Below are 16302 nucleotides of genomic sequence, written 5' to 3' on the forward strand. Positions count from 1 at the left end.
TGCTACCCTCTGGATACAGAGCAGCTGTCCTGCTAGCTCATATTTATATGCAGGCAGGTGTGTGACCAACAACGATCATCAGCTCTTTGGAGTTTGGAAATTGACATATTATTTAGGGTCTCATGCTCACTCTGGAAACACGCCAATCCAGGAAACACAGTAAGAACTAGAGCAGGGTTGGCACTTTCCTGTCAAGAGCTGGACAGTAAATACTTTAGGCTCTGAAGGCCACAGGGTCTCCACTGCAACTACCGGACCCTGGCACCGCCCGTGAAAGCAGCTGAGACCACATGTGAGCACATGGGCACAACTGGGTTCCAGGAAAACATTACAAGAGCAGGTGCCTGGCAGGACTCCGCTCAGAGCTGTGGTTTGCCGACCCCTGAACTAGAGCTGTAAACGTTGATTTCTACGTGCAAAGGCAGCAAAAGCCCCATGTCTAGTGCTAACTCCAACGGAAGCCACAGCAACCAATGCCTGGCATCTCGAGCTGCATCAGACTCATTAAGAGTCTGTGTGACCACGAATGTCACAACCTTTGGGACTACCTATTATCCAACACTCCCTCAGGTGACACTCCTAAATCCCGGCAAAATCAAAGCATGTCTCCTTTACAAACGTGCACCTCGCTCTAAGGCAGGTGGCCCGCTGCAGGAAGCCCAATGCACCCGTGGACATTAATCCTCTGAGACGGGTCTAGGGTGGGAAAGTGGAAAAATGCACGTGATGGCCAGCTGCAGGCCACCGTCCCCAACCCGACGGGTCCCTCACCGAGCCTCAGAAAAGCTGCTACATGCCTCACAATGAAAAACTCCTAAACAGCAATGTTGTAACTCCGGGAGCACAGGTGCTCTGATAACATACTGCAAATGCTAGCTGAGACTTAGAGAGCCATCTGCGTGCGACCCTTGGGCGGAAACCACGTACCTGGGCTGGATTCTTCAGGAGGGGGGCTGCAATCTGCACAGAAACGGAGGGCAACACGGATGATTAAGAGCAGCACACAGTTCAAGCACCAAACTCAACGCTTGCAGCAACTGCTTCAACAGCTTGCAGTAAGGTGGCTACCCTGGACAGTGAAGAGGCGGGGGCAGCCTGCCTCTTCCCCAACAAGTCGCATGGACGTGCTCCGGCTACTCCAAGGCAGCCGAGCCCCTTGGTGGTAAACACAGCCCGATTCACAGGCATAAACATTCATGTTGCTAATACGCCAACATAGAATGCTTTTCGGGGTGAGCACGCTTACATGTTACAATGTGATGGCATGCCCATGTCCGTCACATTGCATGTGATGGAGCCCCTGTTGGCTCACGACATCTGGAAACAAACTTGAAAAGAGAGAGACTGACCAGTCAGCCACCGGAGGTCCCACCGCAGAGCCACTGCCCTGCTAATGGGCGGCACGGGCTGCAGACTGACTGCTGAGACCCAAAGGTAGGACCCAGGGAGGAAGCCAGGACACCAGGACCCCCCATGCCACTCTTTAAAATGCAAGCCAAATATACAACTTTATGATTAGGGGGAAGTCTAGAATTAGAATGGCCCTCCAGGTCCCTCAAAAAGTACAATTTTGATTCGGTTTCACCCACATTGAGTCACACTGGCAAGTACTCATTTCAATTTCACATTTTCCTCAAAAAACCTAAGTTTCCTGTTAACTGGGTATGCCACCTAAAAGCAAACTAGAAATCATTTGGAATAAAAGTTTATTTTATTTTGCTGCCTAAACTTTTTAGTTCAAAGAATGCCTCCAGGATATGGAAATAGATCATTTCAGATCCCCAAGAATAGCTGGGACCGGCTATAGGGAGATTCAGAACCTGTGAAACTGTCCAAAAGTCATGGAATGGGATTCTCCCCTTCTTGTCATCTTTGCTGATGATTTCTTTCTCTAGGCAAAGGGGACAGAAATAGAGCAAAATCACAGGCCTCTGGGAGCGCAGCTTTCAGCCTCGTTGTTAGAGCCCATCTACCTGCAGAGAGAGGGACGCCTGCCCGGTGTGGAGATGAGCACAGCGCCTCTTCCACATCAGCCTGACTAATGAGAATGACCAGGCCTTGAAGAAAATACAGGTCTCTGCTTTCCCAAGACTCGGGTCTGAATAGGAGGAGGCCTGGGAGCCTGTTTGTGACATTCTGTGGTGATCGCAGACAGCTGCGTGGGACCACTCCTGAGAAGGGACCACTCCTGAGAAGGTTAAACCAGCTGGGTGAAGGCGTCTTCAGTCAAAGGGGAGAAGGAGTGGTCCCCTTGGGTACTCTTGGACCAGCTGCTTGTCAGAGGTCATGGAGTTCCTGAGATTTCATGACCACTATGGACTTTCTCTCATTTTAACACATGATCTCGGGCACACAAACCTGGGGTGCAAGCCACAGACCTCAGCTTACGGACAACTTGGTCCTGGTTTGAATGACTTTTTGGGGATGAGGAAAGCAAGAGAGTGTGTGTGTAGAAGGTAATGGAAGTCACAAATCCTGACGTGGGGGGTTGAGGGGGCACTTGTAGGGAAAACGGGGAGAGAGAGGCTTATGGAGCCTGCAGTGGGTCCCCAGGAGCCCTGGCCCCGAGTCCCCCCCTTCCCACTGCCCACCAGGCAAGGCTCTGCTCAGCTCTGCAGGAGAGTGAGCTAAGAGGCAGGCAGCTCCTTGGTAAAAGATGGAAAAGGAGGACCCAGGATGGGCAGAGAATTGGAACAAAAAGTAACGATGCCTTTCAAAGAGGCAGGGAGTTTATAGGTAGTAAATATGCAGATGTGAACACAACCTGCTCATTAGGCCACACACCTGCCCCAGAAATACCCACTGGTCTCAGAAGTCATGCCAGGGCCCAGCTTTGGCCCTGGAGGACAAGAGGGGAGTAAAACATGGACCCCACAGCCTGTTTCTTTCTGATCCCCCTGCTCCTGCTGAGGTCCGAACCGCGTCCCAGCGATGCGCTGGGTTTCTGGGCTAAGGATCACGGGCAGTTACCTCCGAGGCAGATGGTTCATGCGTCTCTGTGAGTACTGGCAGCAGTTAACCTCTCTCAGTGTGTGCTTCACATTCCCATCATCACACCGCTCATTCGTGTGGCACACACAATTACCAGTCAAATCCTAAACATACTCATTTAAATCACTTTAAAATTGCATTTAAATTTGTCTACATTTGAACAATACAGGTTGTATCTAGAAAAAAATTATGACATTTAAGTTATGGATGTAACAGTCAACCTGATTAAATAAACTATCTCCTGCATTTTAAAAATCCAATAAATTACTTTTTGTATATGCAGAAAAAATTTAAAGCACAAGCAAGACAATATTAAAGAGAAATGAGCAATGAGTTTTCAGACATTTTTTTAAAGAAACGCAACTTACATTAAAAAATGAGAACACAGAGACAAAAAGTTCCATGAACTGAGCTGTAACCCTCACAAATGGAAGCGTGGAGGACGTGAGTGCCGTTGAAACAGGCTCCAGTGAGACAGACTGCAGGCAGACGGAGACAGGAGAGGCACCATCCAAGTGCAGGGGCTTATCGAGAGCCTCTGAAGAAGGAAGCATGATTCTGCCTCAAATGAGAGTTGCCCAATTCAGAAATTAAAAGTCCTGGCTGTAGGAAGCCTAACTCTGGCACAGCTGGGCCTCACTTCCTATGGCTCAATACCCCCAAAGGGGAGCCAAGAGGAAACAGAAGCCCGGTCTGCAGCCTGGTGTTGGCTGCCCGGCCCAAGCCTTTTCCTATGAGAGTTGGAGGCCCCGAGCTGGAGGGACAAGAAGCCGATCACACCGTAAGGCTCTGAGCAGGGCCGAGCATCTGGCTATGCTCTGTTCCCACAGACAGAAGACTCTTCCTGAAGTGCGCTGCTCTGTGCCAAGGTCCTTCTACCCCTCAGAGCCCCACCCTGGTGGTAACAACAGGAACCTAACTCAGCCCCAGAGGCACAGGAGCAGGTGCCACCACCAGACCAAGTTACCACACGTCCCAAGGCACCGTGCCTCTGCTGGGTGAGCACGCCCACTAATGATAACTGGCCTTCCGACAAGTCCGCTGGGCCCACCAACAGCTCTCTTCCAGCTTGTCCCTGCTCCAGTCACCTGTCCTTGGCTCTACCAGCTCCTGGCACAATACTATAAACAGCCTCATCAGAAATGCATGTGCATTTTGGCCTCCTCCAGCTTCTCAGATTGGTTCACAAACCAGAGGAGCCCAGGAGCCCGACCCTTACTGCTATGGCAGCATGACCCAAGAGGCCCTCAGAGCCCACCTTAGCCAGACCTGCAGATGCACACGCAGGCTCTGTGGGCATGAAGCCCACAGGCACCTCTGCCCTCACTACCCGCTGCTCCATGCACAGCGACACCCCCTCTGCCGACAGCCCTCCCTGCAGTCTGCATGGGGGGAGAGAACACGGAGTCAAGACACAGACAGATGCAGCATGAGGTGGAGGTAGCGTGATGGGAAGCGTGATGCATACGCACGTGTGGTCAGGTGAGGATGGCATGCAGCAGCGGGCATGGAGGCGGGGCGTGGCGAGGAGGGGGCATCACAGAAGGGGTCCTCCGGTCTGATCCAGTAGGCATGGCTGTTCCGGTTACCTTTCTTGCTGGTGCCGCTGCCCGAGCAGGGGAAGCCGTCCTCGCAGCCCTCACCGAGCAGGCGCTCCTTCTGCAGCAGCTTGTCCACCCGCTGGATGATGCACTCCAGGCTCTTGTCAACATTCAGCCACACTTTCTCCTTCCAAAAGCAAAAGAGCTCATTTTGGTCAGCTCTCCAATGGGAAAGACAGAACAGATCACAAACCAAACCATCCCTCAATGACCCCCACTCCACACCATGCTCATTAAAACATAAGATTTAGAAATACCAATAGGATTCGTAATTCCCCAAACACAATTTAAGTTGTATTTGCTTTCCAAAGGATGGATTAATGTCCCAGGTCGCTAGTTTTAAAATTTGGGAGATGTTTGCTAGTAACTGTCATGGAAGCCAGATAGGGCTTCCCAGCACCTTCCAGCGCTAACACAAGGGCCACAGGGCCCAGGGAGCCAGTGTCATCCGTCCTAGCTCCCCTGCTACCTCCTGCATCACACAGAGGGGCCCGAGGTCTCTTGGATGGAAGAGAAACTGTTGACCCCTTCAGAGGGGGTGGTGGGAGGTGGTGAGGGACGCCCAATTAGATCAGGGCTGAAGCAGCGCTTGCCCAGTAATTCAGTAACTCAAACTCTGCTTCTCAACAGCCCGGACACATGGCGAAACATGCTATGGCCCTCTCTCAGGAGAGACAGATCCACTCTCAGGCACAACTCTGAGGACAACGTGATGTGGTGTTGGGGCGAGCAGGCGAGGCATGGCGAGGGCAGAGGGCTCTAGAAAACCGCCCCTTACAGCCGGGTCTAAGAATGGGCAGCCCTCGGCAGTCCCGCTCCTCAGATGGACACAGTGGTGAAATCCTATCTCCCTCCCGACATCAGGTGGCCCCGCAGCCACCTGGAAGGGGTCTCGGAGCTTATCTGCAAAGGCCCTCCTGAGGGAGAGCCAGCGGGAAGTTTCCAGTTTCAGCCCAAGCTCAGCAGCATGATGAGGGCGATGGGCAGCACTCACCCACTCCTCCTCGTGCCAATCCACCTGCAGAGAAGACCGGCTGTTCCTGCCCGTCCACCTGGCCATGAGGGTGTCCTGGTCATTCCTGAGCATCACCTGCTCCTCCTCGGTCGAGGTGGGGGAGGCCTTGGAGGCAATATAGTCGGGCCGCGCTGCATTCAACCCATGGATGGAGTTGGCCAGCAGCTTGCAGTCGCAGACGGTGACCAGCTGCCGGGTCTGCAGGCACACACACACCAGGGCCGCTGAGCTCCAAGCCAGGGACTGCCAGGCCTGTCCTCTCTGAGAGCTCGGACCTGTTTGAGCCTAGCACTGCTCCCCCACCCCCTCTACAGCCCGCGGGATGCCAAGCCTGGACTGCCTCGTGACCCACCTGCAGACCCTTAGCCAGAATTCCCACCAAGAAGACTGGAGGACATGGGAGAATGAGGGGAGGGTGATGAACCTCTGAGCCTGTGTGCCTGCCTCTGAGCTGACATCGCTCAAGGAAGGGCCTAAAGAGATGAAGGGCTGTCTGTCCCCTCTAATCCCAGGCGCCAGCCTTACTCTGCTTTAGTTATGGAAGCCTATCTTTTGCATCTACCTCCTGGAGCCAGCCCTCGCTCTGGGGGCTCTATGTGCGGCAGGCGCTTGGCAGCTCCCTTTCCCATGACTGATGGCTCCCAACCTCCGCGAGTGACCCATGGGGAGGATGGAATGTGTTCTGCTCAGGAACAGTGCCTCTCCCCACACAGTGCTTATGACCAGGGCAGTGTGAGCAGAATCTGTGTGTGTGTGCCCAAGGGACAGAGAGATTAGTAATTTGAAAACTCATCACCCATCAGAAGGATCTGAGGTACCACATCCCAGTGGTACTTATGTATTTTAAATCAGGATCAAACTGCCATCAATGAAAGGCTGGTTTACTGATGATATATAAGCCAATAAAATATATTATTCTTGTGTTATGTCTGTATAATAACTCGCTTTCTCTTTTTTTAATTCTAAGTACAACTGAACCGTGGGGGAAATGTGCTGAGTAGGTGGTTACTAAGAAAGCGTGGAACTGTCAGGCCTTAACAGTGACTCCTCTGGACCTGCTGGGAGACGACTCTGCAGGGGGCAGCGGCGGCTGTCACAGCCCTGGCCTGGCCTTGGCCTGCCCGGTCCAGGCCTGTGACCACGGGCAAATAACCCAGCCCCTGGACCTTGTGGGAACTAGATCTGAAGCTAGACCTTCCAGATCATCCCAATGTCACCCACTGTGTGAATGGCTTTGGGCACCCTCTGCCACAACCAAGGGAGCCCCCGCCCACACGCAGCAGGGCCGCCCCTCCTACCTTGTCTGCCAAGATGGCCAATGTCCTTTCGAGGCCAGTGGCAGACCTGTCCTTGGCCGCCCTCGAGAGCCGCTCTGCGTAGTAACTCACTTGGGTTTTCAGGGTGTTGATCTGGGCGATGATCTCCTTGGCTCTGATGACGTCCTGTGGTATGTAGATGATGGACTGGCAGCTGGATGACGTACTAAGAAAGGTAAGAACAGATTGATGAGGCTGGCAGCGCCCTCCCCACCCAGCCCTCAACCAATGTAAAATAAATCACTGTCTCTCAGGGACGTGTTCCTGGGCTGGGGATATCACAGGCGATCCTTTCTGTCTGTACAGTAGAAGCTTGAAATACTAACATACATTAAGCCTCCTATTATGTTTGTCTTTATCTGTATTTGGACCATGTGTATGGACCTTGTGCGCAAATATTAAACCCAGGAATTACCTCACCTGTCGAATCTCAGCAGGACTTAAGTGGAGACATGGGGTCTGCTGGTGCCAAAAGGGGTCCATTGTCATAGTGAGGGGAGACTTCCAAGGGTGCTAGACTTTGCCAAAAGGATCCTTGATTTTTCATTTGGCCAATTGGGACTTCAAACCTGCTGTGCCCACACACACAGCTCTCCTCCCTCCCGTGTCTGACCCCAGCAAATCCTCAGAGACCGGCTTCCTTCCCTCCCCTCTCCAGGACTTCCCCACATTGAAATGTGAAGGTGGAGAGCGTGCCAAGCCAGAGGCTGCCCTGGACACTGGCTCTTGTCAAACCTGGGAGCTTTGGAAACCTGCTTCTTCCTCCTATCCTGCTTCCTTGCCCCACCGAGCAGCATGTGTATCTTGGGATCTGAGGTCAAAGATACAGCCCAGCCATTGCCAGACACAAATAATTACCAGTCTCGGAGAGCCAGCCAGCATCCCGGCGTGGGGCCTGCTGTCATGGTGGCCCTTTCAGACGGAGATGGTAAATTGTATGTCTCTCAGCTAAGATCCCAAATCAACCCGATACTATAAACAGATTTTTCAGACCATGTGTGGAAGCTGAGGAAAGCAGGGAGGAGAAGGATGAGGCGCCAATGCAGAGGTCTCTCCCACAGTTGCGAGTCGTGGGCTCTGGGTGGCCCATGCTTCACTGAATGAGGGGCCCTGCTGGTTCCCTCAGAGCTGCTCACTGGGTTTGGGGGACCAGAGAGAAGGTGGAGAGCTACACCCTCCATCACCTTCTCTGGAGATGGGGGTGATTTGGGCAGGGCTGAGAACCTCCCCAATGGGCTCTTTCCAGGGCTGGCTATTCATTATCCAAGTCAACACAAAACTGCCCCGCCCCTTCCCTGGATGAAATATGGGTTGAACATGCAAAAAGAAAAACCCAAAGCACCCCAGAAGGAAAGCACACCACAAGCCCACACACCAAAACAAAGACCTGCCAGAAGCCATGCAGCAGCCTGCGCTGCAGCCTGCGTGGTCCGACGGGAACCTCCCACAGCTCGAGGTGCACACGGCGACCTTCCAACCTGCAATCCCTCTTCCAAATGAATAGCTGCCATTTTAGACAATTCAATCTTAAAAAAAAATCTCAAAATAGAATTTAAGAACCTTTAATCCTCCCAGTCCCCGATATTTAGAGCACACATGTAATGTGTGCTGTACACAGATACCCATGTGTGTACCTGGATGTACACTTCCACACAAATGTACCTCCCCTGCGCCCAAGAAAAGCATCACGCCCGCTCACCCTGTCCTCATAGGCCACGTCCTAATAGCTGTAAGATGGGCCTTCCGCACAGGGAGCACATGAATAGCTTCAAAGAGCTGCCATTCGAGGTGACCATGAAAGTGTGAGCACATGTGCCTATGCCTGGTCCTCACTGGGGAAAGCCGAGAGGCCTGAGCCTGGGAGGGCTCCTCAGGACTTCCTGTGCCAGACGTCCACAGAACCCAGCATCTCAGACAGGGCCCAGCCCTAGCCCCAGCCTTGCCCACTCCAAGGGGAAGGGGCGATCCCAAAGGCTGGCCGTGCCTCTGGGGCTGCCAACTGAAGAAATACCACTACAAAGCCCCGTTCTGGGCATGCCTGGGGCCTGGAGCAGCAGGGGAACCCCAGGCAGCAGACATGATGATTTCTGGCTGCCATTTAACTCTGTGGTGGAAAAAGTCACTTGGTTATTGTAATTCTTGGTTAAAACTGATACTAGTAACACTGTTTTAAAATTGTGCCTAAACTATTAAGTATCATGAAAATGTAAGCTGGCTTCATTCCCCAAAAGGTGATGGTGAGGTGGAGCCTGACAAGCCCCGAGATTCTTGTAATAAAGCCGGAGAGATCTCAGCACCCCCTCGGTGTGGACAGGACATCCCAGCTCTGAGCGTGGCAGCCTGGGCTCCCAGGCCCTGGGAGAAGCAGACCAGGTCTGCCCTGGGAGGAGCACAGCAACAAAGGTTCGGATTTTAAAGACAGAGACTGGGCTGGCTATTCATCATCCAAGAACATTGCAGTTGGAAAGGAATGGTGCCGGGGCCTAACTCAGAGCCCACAGCGGCACGAGGCTGAAGCACCTCTCGGGGTAGGGGACAGCACAGACTTCCCTGCATGAGAGCAAGACCCGGACAGACTCTCTCCACAGACAGAAAACTCACCAACACTCCTCAAAACTGCTAAAGAAAAGAACCAAAATGAAATATTAGCATGTGTTAGCAAACACCAAATGCAAAACAAAAATTTAAAAGCCCCGTTTTGTCAAAACACTTGAATTTGATAGTTGAAGGACAACTAACGCACAAGCCCGGTGCTCATTCCTGACAGCCTCGCCGGCACGCTCATGCCCAGGGCACATCCCCGGTGGGCACGGTGCGGCTGCACTTGAAGGAAGTATCAATGAGGAAAACCGCTCCCACCAGTGTCTATGACATAAGTAGGACATTACATAGAAAGTCATATTATATATTTGAAAAATACCACAAGGCATATAGGGGCTGAGACGTTCTGAAGTTAACTCGCGGTGTAATCAGGCATGAGCACACCGACCTTCCTGGGACGAGGACAGCCGGGGGCACCCCTCTTGACCAGCTTTTCCCTCCAGGGCCCCGTGCCACCCTCAAATCACACACTCACACTCCACACACCCCATGCAATGGTGTGACACACACAGGAACTCTATTGGCTGTGCAGTTGTCACAATGTCCAGAGCAGGGGTCCTCAAACTACGGCCCGCGGGCCACATGCGGCCCACCAAGGACATTTATCCGGCCCGCCGGGTGCCGCTGACTGTCCTGCTTAGCAGCCGACTCGTCCCGGGCCCGCAGTGCGCATAGGAATTTGTTCATAGTTTGTTTTTTTAAACTATAGTCTGGCCCTCCAATGGTCTGAGGGACAGTGAACTGGCCCCCTGTTTAAAAAGTTTGAGGACCCCTGGTCCAGAGAAACACCAGAGGCAGTGGGCCCACAGCGGGTCTGGCCACCTGGCTTGTCTGAGCAGGAAGGGCCCTTGGTGGGGATGCGTCGAGGTGGAGCAGGCTGTCTGGAGCCTCCCCCTCCCAAAGCTGGAGCTCCCCTTCCACACTCGGCCCTCCCTGCTCCCCCTGCTCCCGCCTCCAGGAATTCCGTGGCTCAAGGCAGCCTGCGCACCCATCTGCATGGACCCTCCTCACAGTACTCCCTCCCCTCCGCTCACCAGTCCCCTCCAGCCTCAGCGCCATGGCCAGGGACACTCCTAGCTGCATACCTGACCCAACACTGCACCTGACCTTTCATCCATCCCTGGTCCAGTCCAAGGTCCGTTTTCTCCAGCCACATCCTGACTCCCGGCCATGGCAGCACAGAGCCAGGCCAGGGCCTCCGGGCTCCGGCGCCTGCTAACACTCTCCACCTGACCACCTGAGCGGATTCCCTTGCCATTCCCTGGGCCTTTTATTCACCTTCCCTCAGACCGTCCCATTCCCAGTGGAGTGTGACCTTCCAACTCCACATTCTGCAGAGGCTGTTCCACCAAACCTCAGCTTGCTCCTTCCCACCTCAAAACTGCCTGCAGCCTCCGCTTCTGTCTGCAGCCTCCGCTTCTCCACGTCCCTGGCCTCACTGCTTGGTCCTGCCTCTTTCCATCTTCGCCAGAACCTGCTCGATCCATGTTCTCCTCTATCTGCCTCACTCACTTCCATCTTTCCTTTCAGCCTCAACATGTTCACGTCATAATCGTCCTCTCCAAGCCTGAGCCTTTCATTCTCTATTTCAGGTCCCAGGATCTCATAGTGGCCCCGACACTCACCACCTCCACTTCCTACACTCCCATCCCTTAACCGATTTAAATCTTGACATTCTGGAAGATCACCTCCCCCGTGCCCAGCACACTAGCTCGGATTCGCAGGTCTCTCCCCGCCGCCCCTGCTGCACGCTCCACAGCACCCTGTGTGCTTGCTCCCACGCACGCACTGTTCCCTCCAGGCCCGGAGCTCCTCAGGGCCAGGCCACATCTGCCAGCCCCACACCCTGCTCACCGGCACACAGCCCCACACTGAGGCCAGCTCTCCTTTTGCTTCTCTCCCCAAAACACCACCGTTCCTCCAGCTACACCTCAATGCGCTCTGCACCGGCCTTCCCCATCTGTTGCCTGGCAGCTTCCTGCTCAGCACGGCAGATCCTTTTTCAAACTGGGAATGTTTCTCCACAGCATCCCTTAGGAAAGGAAGCAGTCACTCCCAGGCTGCACACTTTGGGACGTTCACTGACTGGCCAGGGACTCTAAAGGACAGCAGCGCCAGCAGTCCACTTCAGGCAGCTGCCAAAAGCACCACCTTCCAGGTGATTTCAGTGTGCAGGGACAGGACTACTTATCAGGGGGCCCCGCCCCACCCGCTCAGTGGCGCACACAGAGCAGCACAGGGTCTGTAAGGCAGCCTCTCACCACACAAAAGCAGGCTGAAGGGCTGGATGCTTTGTGGTCATATTCTGATTTTTTTTAACCTAGGAAGCATCAGACAGCTGTACAAGGACCATGAACACCCCCAAGAACTTACTGTTTCTTGGTCTCTTCAAATTTGTGCAGCTTTTTGCGGAGGCCTCCTGACTTAAAACCTTGGCAGTGTGCGGCTGGCGCCCCAATGGTGACAATGTCGTAGCTCTGATCTGAATGACAGAAAGCTCTCCTTCATTACTCTGGGCTTAGGCCTGTGGATGAGCCAGCTATAGGGATATACACACAGATCTGGGGCCTGACCCTCCCCCAGGTCCACACAGACTGCGGTTCCTTTAGTCCCACAGCCTGGGCTGTCCAAGGGCCCCTAACCTCCCAGGGTGAAGCCACACGGGGCTGGAGGCAACACGCAGCCTGCATCCCTACTTGGGGAGGATGACTAACAGGCAGCTTTCTGCCACAGAAACGCAAAGGAAGCTGGATGGAGGAAACACGAGAGGAAGGGGTTTGTGCTCTGAATGAAGACCTTACAAAGGTCCTGAGATGTGTCTCCCATCGAGCTGCCCAGCAGGACACACAGGTAAGGCTGGCGCAGATGTGGGGCAGCGCAGGGCCCACGTGCACAGGGAACAGAGTGACAGGGGTTCCACAAGAGGGGCTGTAGTTACCTGATCCTCCATCGTCCTGAACCCTCATCCTTTGTATGTGCAAGTTTGTGGGAACAAATTCCAACTTTTTATCTGCTTTCAAACTGCTCGCTTTAAACGAGGGACCTAAGAGACGGAATATTCAAAAACAAAGGGCATCAACATGTATCCCGCACTCATGAATGGCAAGTAGAAAGGGGTGTTGTGGGGATACTGCTCAAAAAGCAGGTATGGGGTGGTCGCAGCCCTGGCAATTCTGAGTTGCCTATGAGCGCATTTCATTTCCAGACGCTAAAGGAGGGCAGCACGCTGGCTGGCCGGGAGGCAGCCTCAGGAGGGACGTGGATGCCTGCCCACCCATGACTCTGCTCTTCACAGAGAGACTGACACGGAGGAGGCTCTGTGCTGCAGGCTGCCAGCAGCACTATAAAAAGCAAGGCCTATGCCTGGAAGTGCCTACTCCAGCTCTAGAGGCTGCCATCATCCAAGACCTCTGGCACTGGTTCAACTAGAGCAGCACTTCTCAATTGTGGAAAGTGATGACAAGATCTGCTTACCACCCAGCTGTGGGGATGGACAGGTGCTGGGCAGCACCAGTTATGGCCACTAGAACGCCAACTCAAACAGGCCCCCCTGTGCACACTGGGTGGTCGATGTTGTGTTACCAACATCTGCGATCTGATTTCCACAGTCAAAATCTGTAACTAATAAAGGAACTCCATGCCCAGAAGAGAAAGGAATTACAGATTACGCTGGCAATCAGAGGGTAGAAGAGATAAACGGCGAAAAAGGAAGATTTATTTTGCCAGGATACAAAATACAGGCACTGTCCGCTCTACAAGAGGCTGCTCACTGGGCACGTACGGTGGCCCCGGCACCAGCAGCGGGGAGCCTGCTAGAATCGCAGAATCTGCTATCAATAAGACTGGCATTTAGACACAGAGACATTGAGAGGCTCTGCTCCAGAAAACTTGGGCTGTGTGGTGTCAGACTTTCCCAGGTAACTGGCATCCAGCCTGGTAGGTCCCTACGTTCCTTCAAACAAATGCTGCCTTTTCTCTTAGAAATACACTGGGATCTATTCTTCAGATTCAAAGCAAACCAGGGCACCAGCATCTTATTATCACTCCTGTGTTCACTTCTTCATAGCCAAGTTCATGGACATGCTCCCACGTTATGTGTCAAAAGTACGTTAAGGGCTTATGATTTTCTTTCAACCCTGAAATTTCATTATGAAGAGCAGGGAGGGAAGAATCTAAAAATAGAGAATAAAGTAATGAAAAGCCCCCCCTCCCCCCAAAATCATTCTGTTTGGAATAAAAAGGGAGTAAGTTAAGAATAGTCTTCTAAACCTTCCCTGAGAGTGTTCTGAAAATCAAATGGCATCTTTCAAGAAAAGGTGAGGTGTCTGTACTTCATTCTTCCTTTGGAGCCTAAAATAGCGCATTCCACTCAATTTATATGTTCAATGCAAGTGCCGTTGTTAAATAGGGAAATGGAGAAAACTGCTTGTCGAAGGCCCAGGGCCTCCATCCTTCGGGCATTTCACTGGTATCAGACCCTTTGCTCTCTCTGAAATCTCATTGCACAGTGGTTGTTTTGGCACATGACACCTTGGAAGGAATTTTCAATGCAATTCACAGATTTGCCTTCTTAATTAGGATCTGAAAAATCTAAATTTTAGAGAATTCACACTTCCATGAGAATCTATTTTTAAAAATCCATTTGAGTATCTGCCAGTGTGACTATCGGGTGCTCCTGGGGTGCAGATTCCCGTGGGAACACGGAGAGCGTGCGTGTCGTGATGGAGAGACCTGGTGCCCACCTTTGTACTGATGCAGGTCGGTCAGGTTCTCCTGGTACGTGAGGATGATGGTCTGGTACTGAGTGACGATCTGGCGTCGGAGGCTCTCCCAGCAGGGAGACAGCTCCCCCAGCTCCTCCAGTTCACACACTCTGCAAGCAAGACACAGGCATCAGGCCCAGGGTCTGCACCGCCCAGAAAACTAAATGCCCACAGAAGCATCGAGATGCCAGGGAGGGCCCAGCACCGGAGTCCAAGGCCGAGCAGCAGGGGCATGATGGGCCCTCCAGAGGAAGGGCTGCACGAGACGTAGATCCCCGACCACAGGGCAAGTGCACAGAGAAGCTTTTTACAGAAACTTAGTCAAATGTTTGAGGCAAACTAAGTGGAGGAGCGGAGAGCAGAGCGGCTCTGCCCTGGCCTGACACCCTGGCTCCTGACAGAAACCACATGGGCGAAGGCTCAAGCTGCAGCCACTGGGCCTGGGCAGAGCAGAGTGACCTGTGACCCTCTCTAACACGAGGGGTTAGAGACCTGTAAGTAACTGCTATGATTTGTTGTCTCCAGAAAAATAACAAAACACAAGACAAATTAAAAAAAAAAAAAGAATAACCATTTTAGGAACCTGGGGAGCAGGAAAGTATAAAAGACCTAAAATCCTCATTTTATAGGAAATCAATAGCTAATCCCTGAACCTGATTAAAAGTACTCTACGCATATATTTAGGAATACAGCAGTTAATACTAACATGGATAACCCTGAGACTTACGTTCTTAACAGCCTTCGGCAGTATTTAGCTTTTTATACTATGCACATTTTCCTTTGAAGGGAAAAAAACCTAATTTATAAAAGTTTTTAGGAATCTACTAAATTGTCTGATGTTAAAAAAACATTGTACTACTTTATTATTATATTAGAGGCCCGGTGCGCAAAATTTGTGCATGGGGGGGTGTGGGGCTGTCCCCTTAGCCCAGCCTGCACCCTCTCACAATCCTGGACTGCTGACTCCTAATCACTCACTTGCCTGCCTGCCTGGTAGCCCCTAACTGCTCCCTCTCCCCCCCCCCCCCCCCGCCGCCCTGATCGCCCCTCACTGCCTCTGCGTGCCAGCCTGATCGCTCCTAACTGCCCCCCATCCCCTGCCAACCTGGTCAAACCTTACTGCCCCCCCTGCCGGCCTGGTCACCCCTAACTGCCCCCCCCGCCCGCCGGCCTGGTCACCCCTCATGGGCCCCCCGCCGGCCTGGTTGTCCCACACAGCCTGCTGTTCAGTCATTTGGTTGACCTTCACTAACCCCTCTGCCAGCCTGGTCGCCCACGCAGCCTGCTTGTTCAGTCATTTGGTTGTCCCTCACTAACCCCCCTGCCAGCCTGGTCATAGGCAGCCATTTTGTGAGGGTGTGTGGGTCAATTTGCATATTACCTCTTTATTATATAGGATTAGCAAAATTAATGTACCCTGGCCGGTGTGGCTCAGTTGGTTGGAGCATCGACCTGTACACTAAAAGGTTGTGGGTTCGATTCCCGGTCAGGGTACATACCCAGATTGCAGGTTTGATCCCTGGTTGGGCATGTACAGGAGGCAACTGATCTACGTTTCTCTCTCTCCCTTCCTCTGGCTGCCAAATCAATTAAAACGTATCTTTGGGTAAGGATTAAAAAAAGTTAATGTAAAAGAACACCCAGCACAGGCCAGGCTGTGGGGCTTGTGGGAGAGCAGTATCCTCACTCAGAGGCCCACTGGCTCCAGCCTCAGCTCGGCTCATGCGCACCCTGTGGTCCCTCTGGATGTCTCTGCTGTGTTTCATGTGGCTCCTTCTTATGCTTCTGGTGTCAGTTTAATGTCACAGAGGCCTGCTCAGACCACCCTCCCTCTCAGGGCCCCCTTTCACTTTCTGCTGACACATCCGGGGCTCCATGTGTGGCCCCCAGTTCTGTTAACGACTGTCTCCCAGGGTGTCTCACTCATCAGGGAGCCTCGCACTGAGCACGGCACCTGCCACATGGCTGGAGTGGAAAACAGCACAACCCTCAAAAGTAAAATGCTTATGTGAACA

The 16302-nt window shown here is 52.8% G+C and overlaps 1 protein-coding gene across 11 annotated transcripts in view; it reads right to left on the reverse strand.

Moving 5' to 3' along the window:
- The window catches only part of INPP4A (inositol polyphosphate-4-phosphatase type I A), a 121481-nt gene that overhangs the window by 26642 nt on the left and 78537 nt on the right, over nt 1-16302 (reverse strand). For 3 of the 11 annotated variants that reach the window (XM_080683075.1, XM_080683070.1, XM_080683073.1), the window contains exons 11-18: nt 14267-14397; nt 12463-12567; nt 11898-12006; nt 9525-9542; nt 6906-7089; nt 5587-5805; nt 4464-4719; nt 928-960 (exon numbers count right to left, since the gene is read on the reverse strand). In XM_080683075.1, the coding sequence (XP_080539201.1) occupies nt 928-960; nt 4464-4719; nt 5587-5805; nt 6906-7089; nt 9525-9542; nt 11898-12006; nt 12463-12567; nt 14267-14397 (1055 nt within the window). The remainder of the gene's footprint in view (nt 1-927; nt 961-4463; nt 4720-5586; nt 5806-6905; nt 7090-9524; nt 9543-11897; nt 12007-12462; nt 12568-14266; nt 14398-16302) is intronic. The other 8 variants (XM_080683079.1, XM_080683077.1, XM_080683076.1 and 5 more) reach the window with 5 other exon arrangements.

This window comes from Plecotus auritus (genome assembly GCF_963455305.1).
Source record: "Plecotus auritus genome assembly, chromosome: 8".
Classification (NCBI taxonomy): domain Eukaryota; kingdom Metazoa; phylum Chordata; class Mammalia; order Chiroptera; family Vespertilionidae; genus Plecotus; species Plecotus auritus.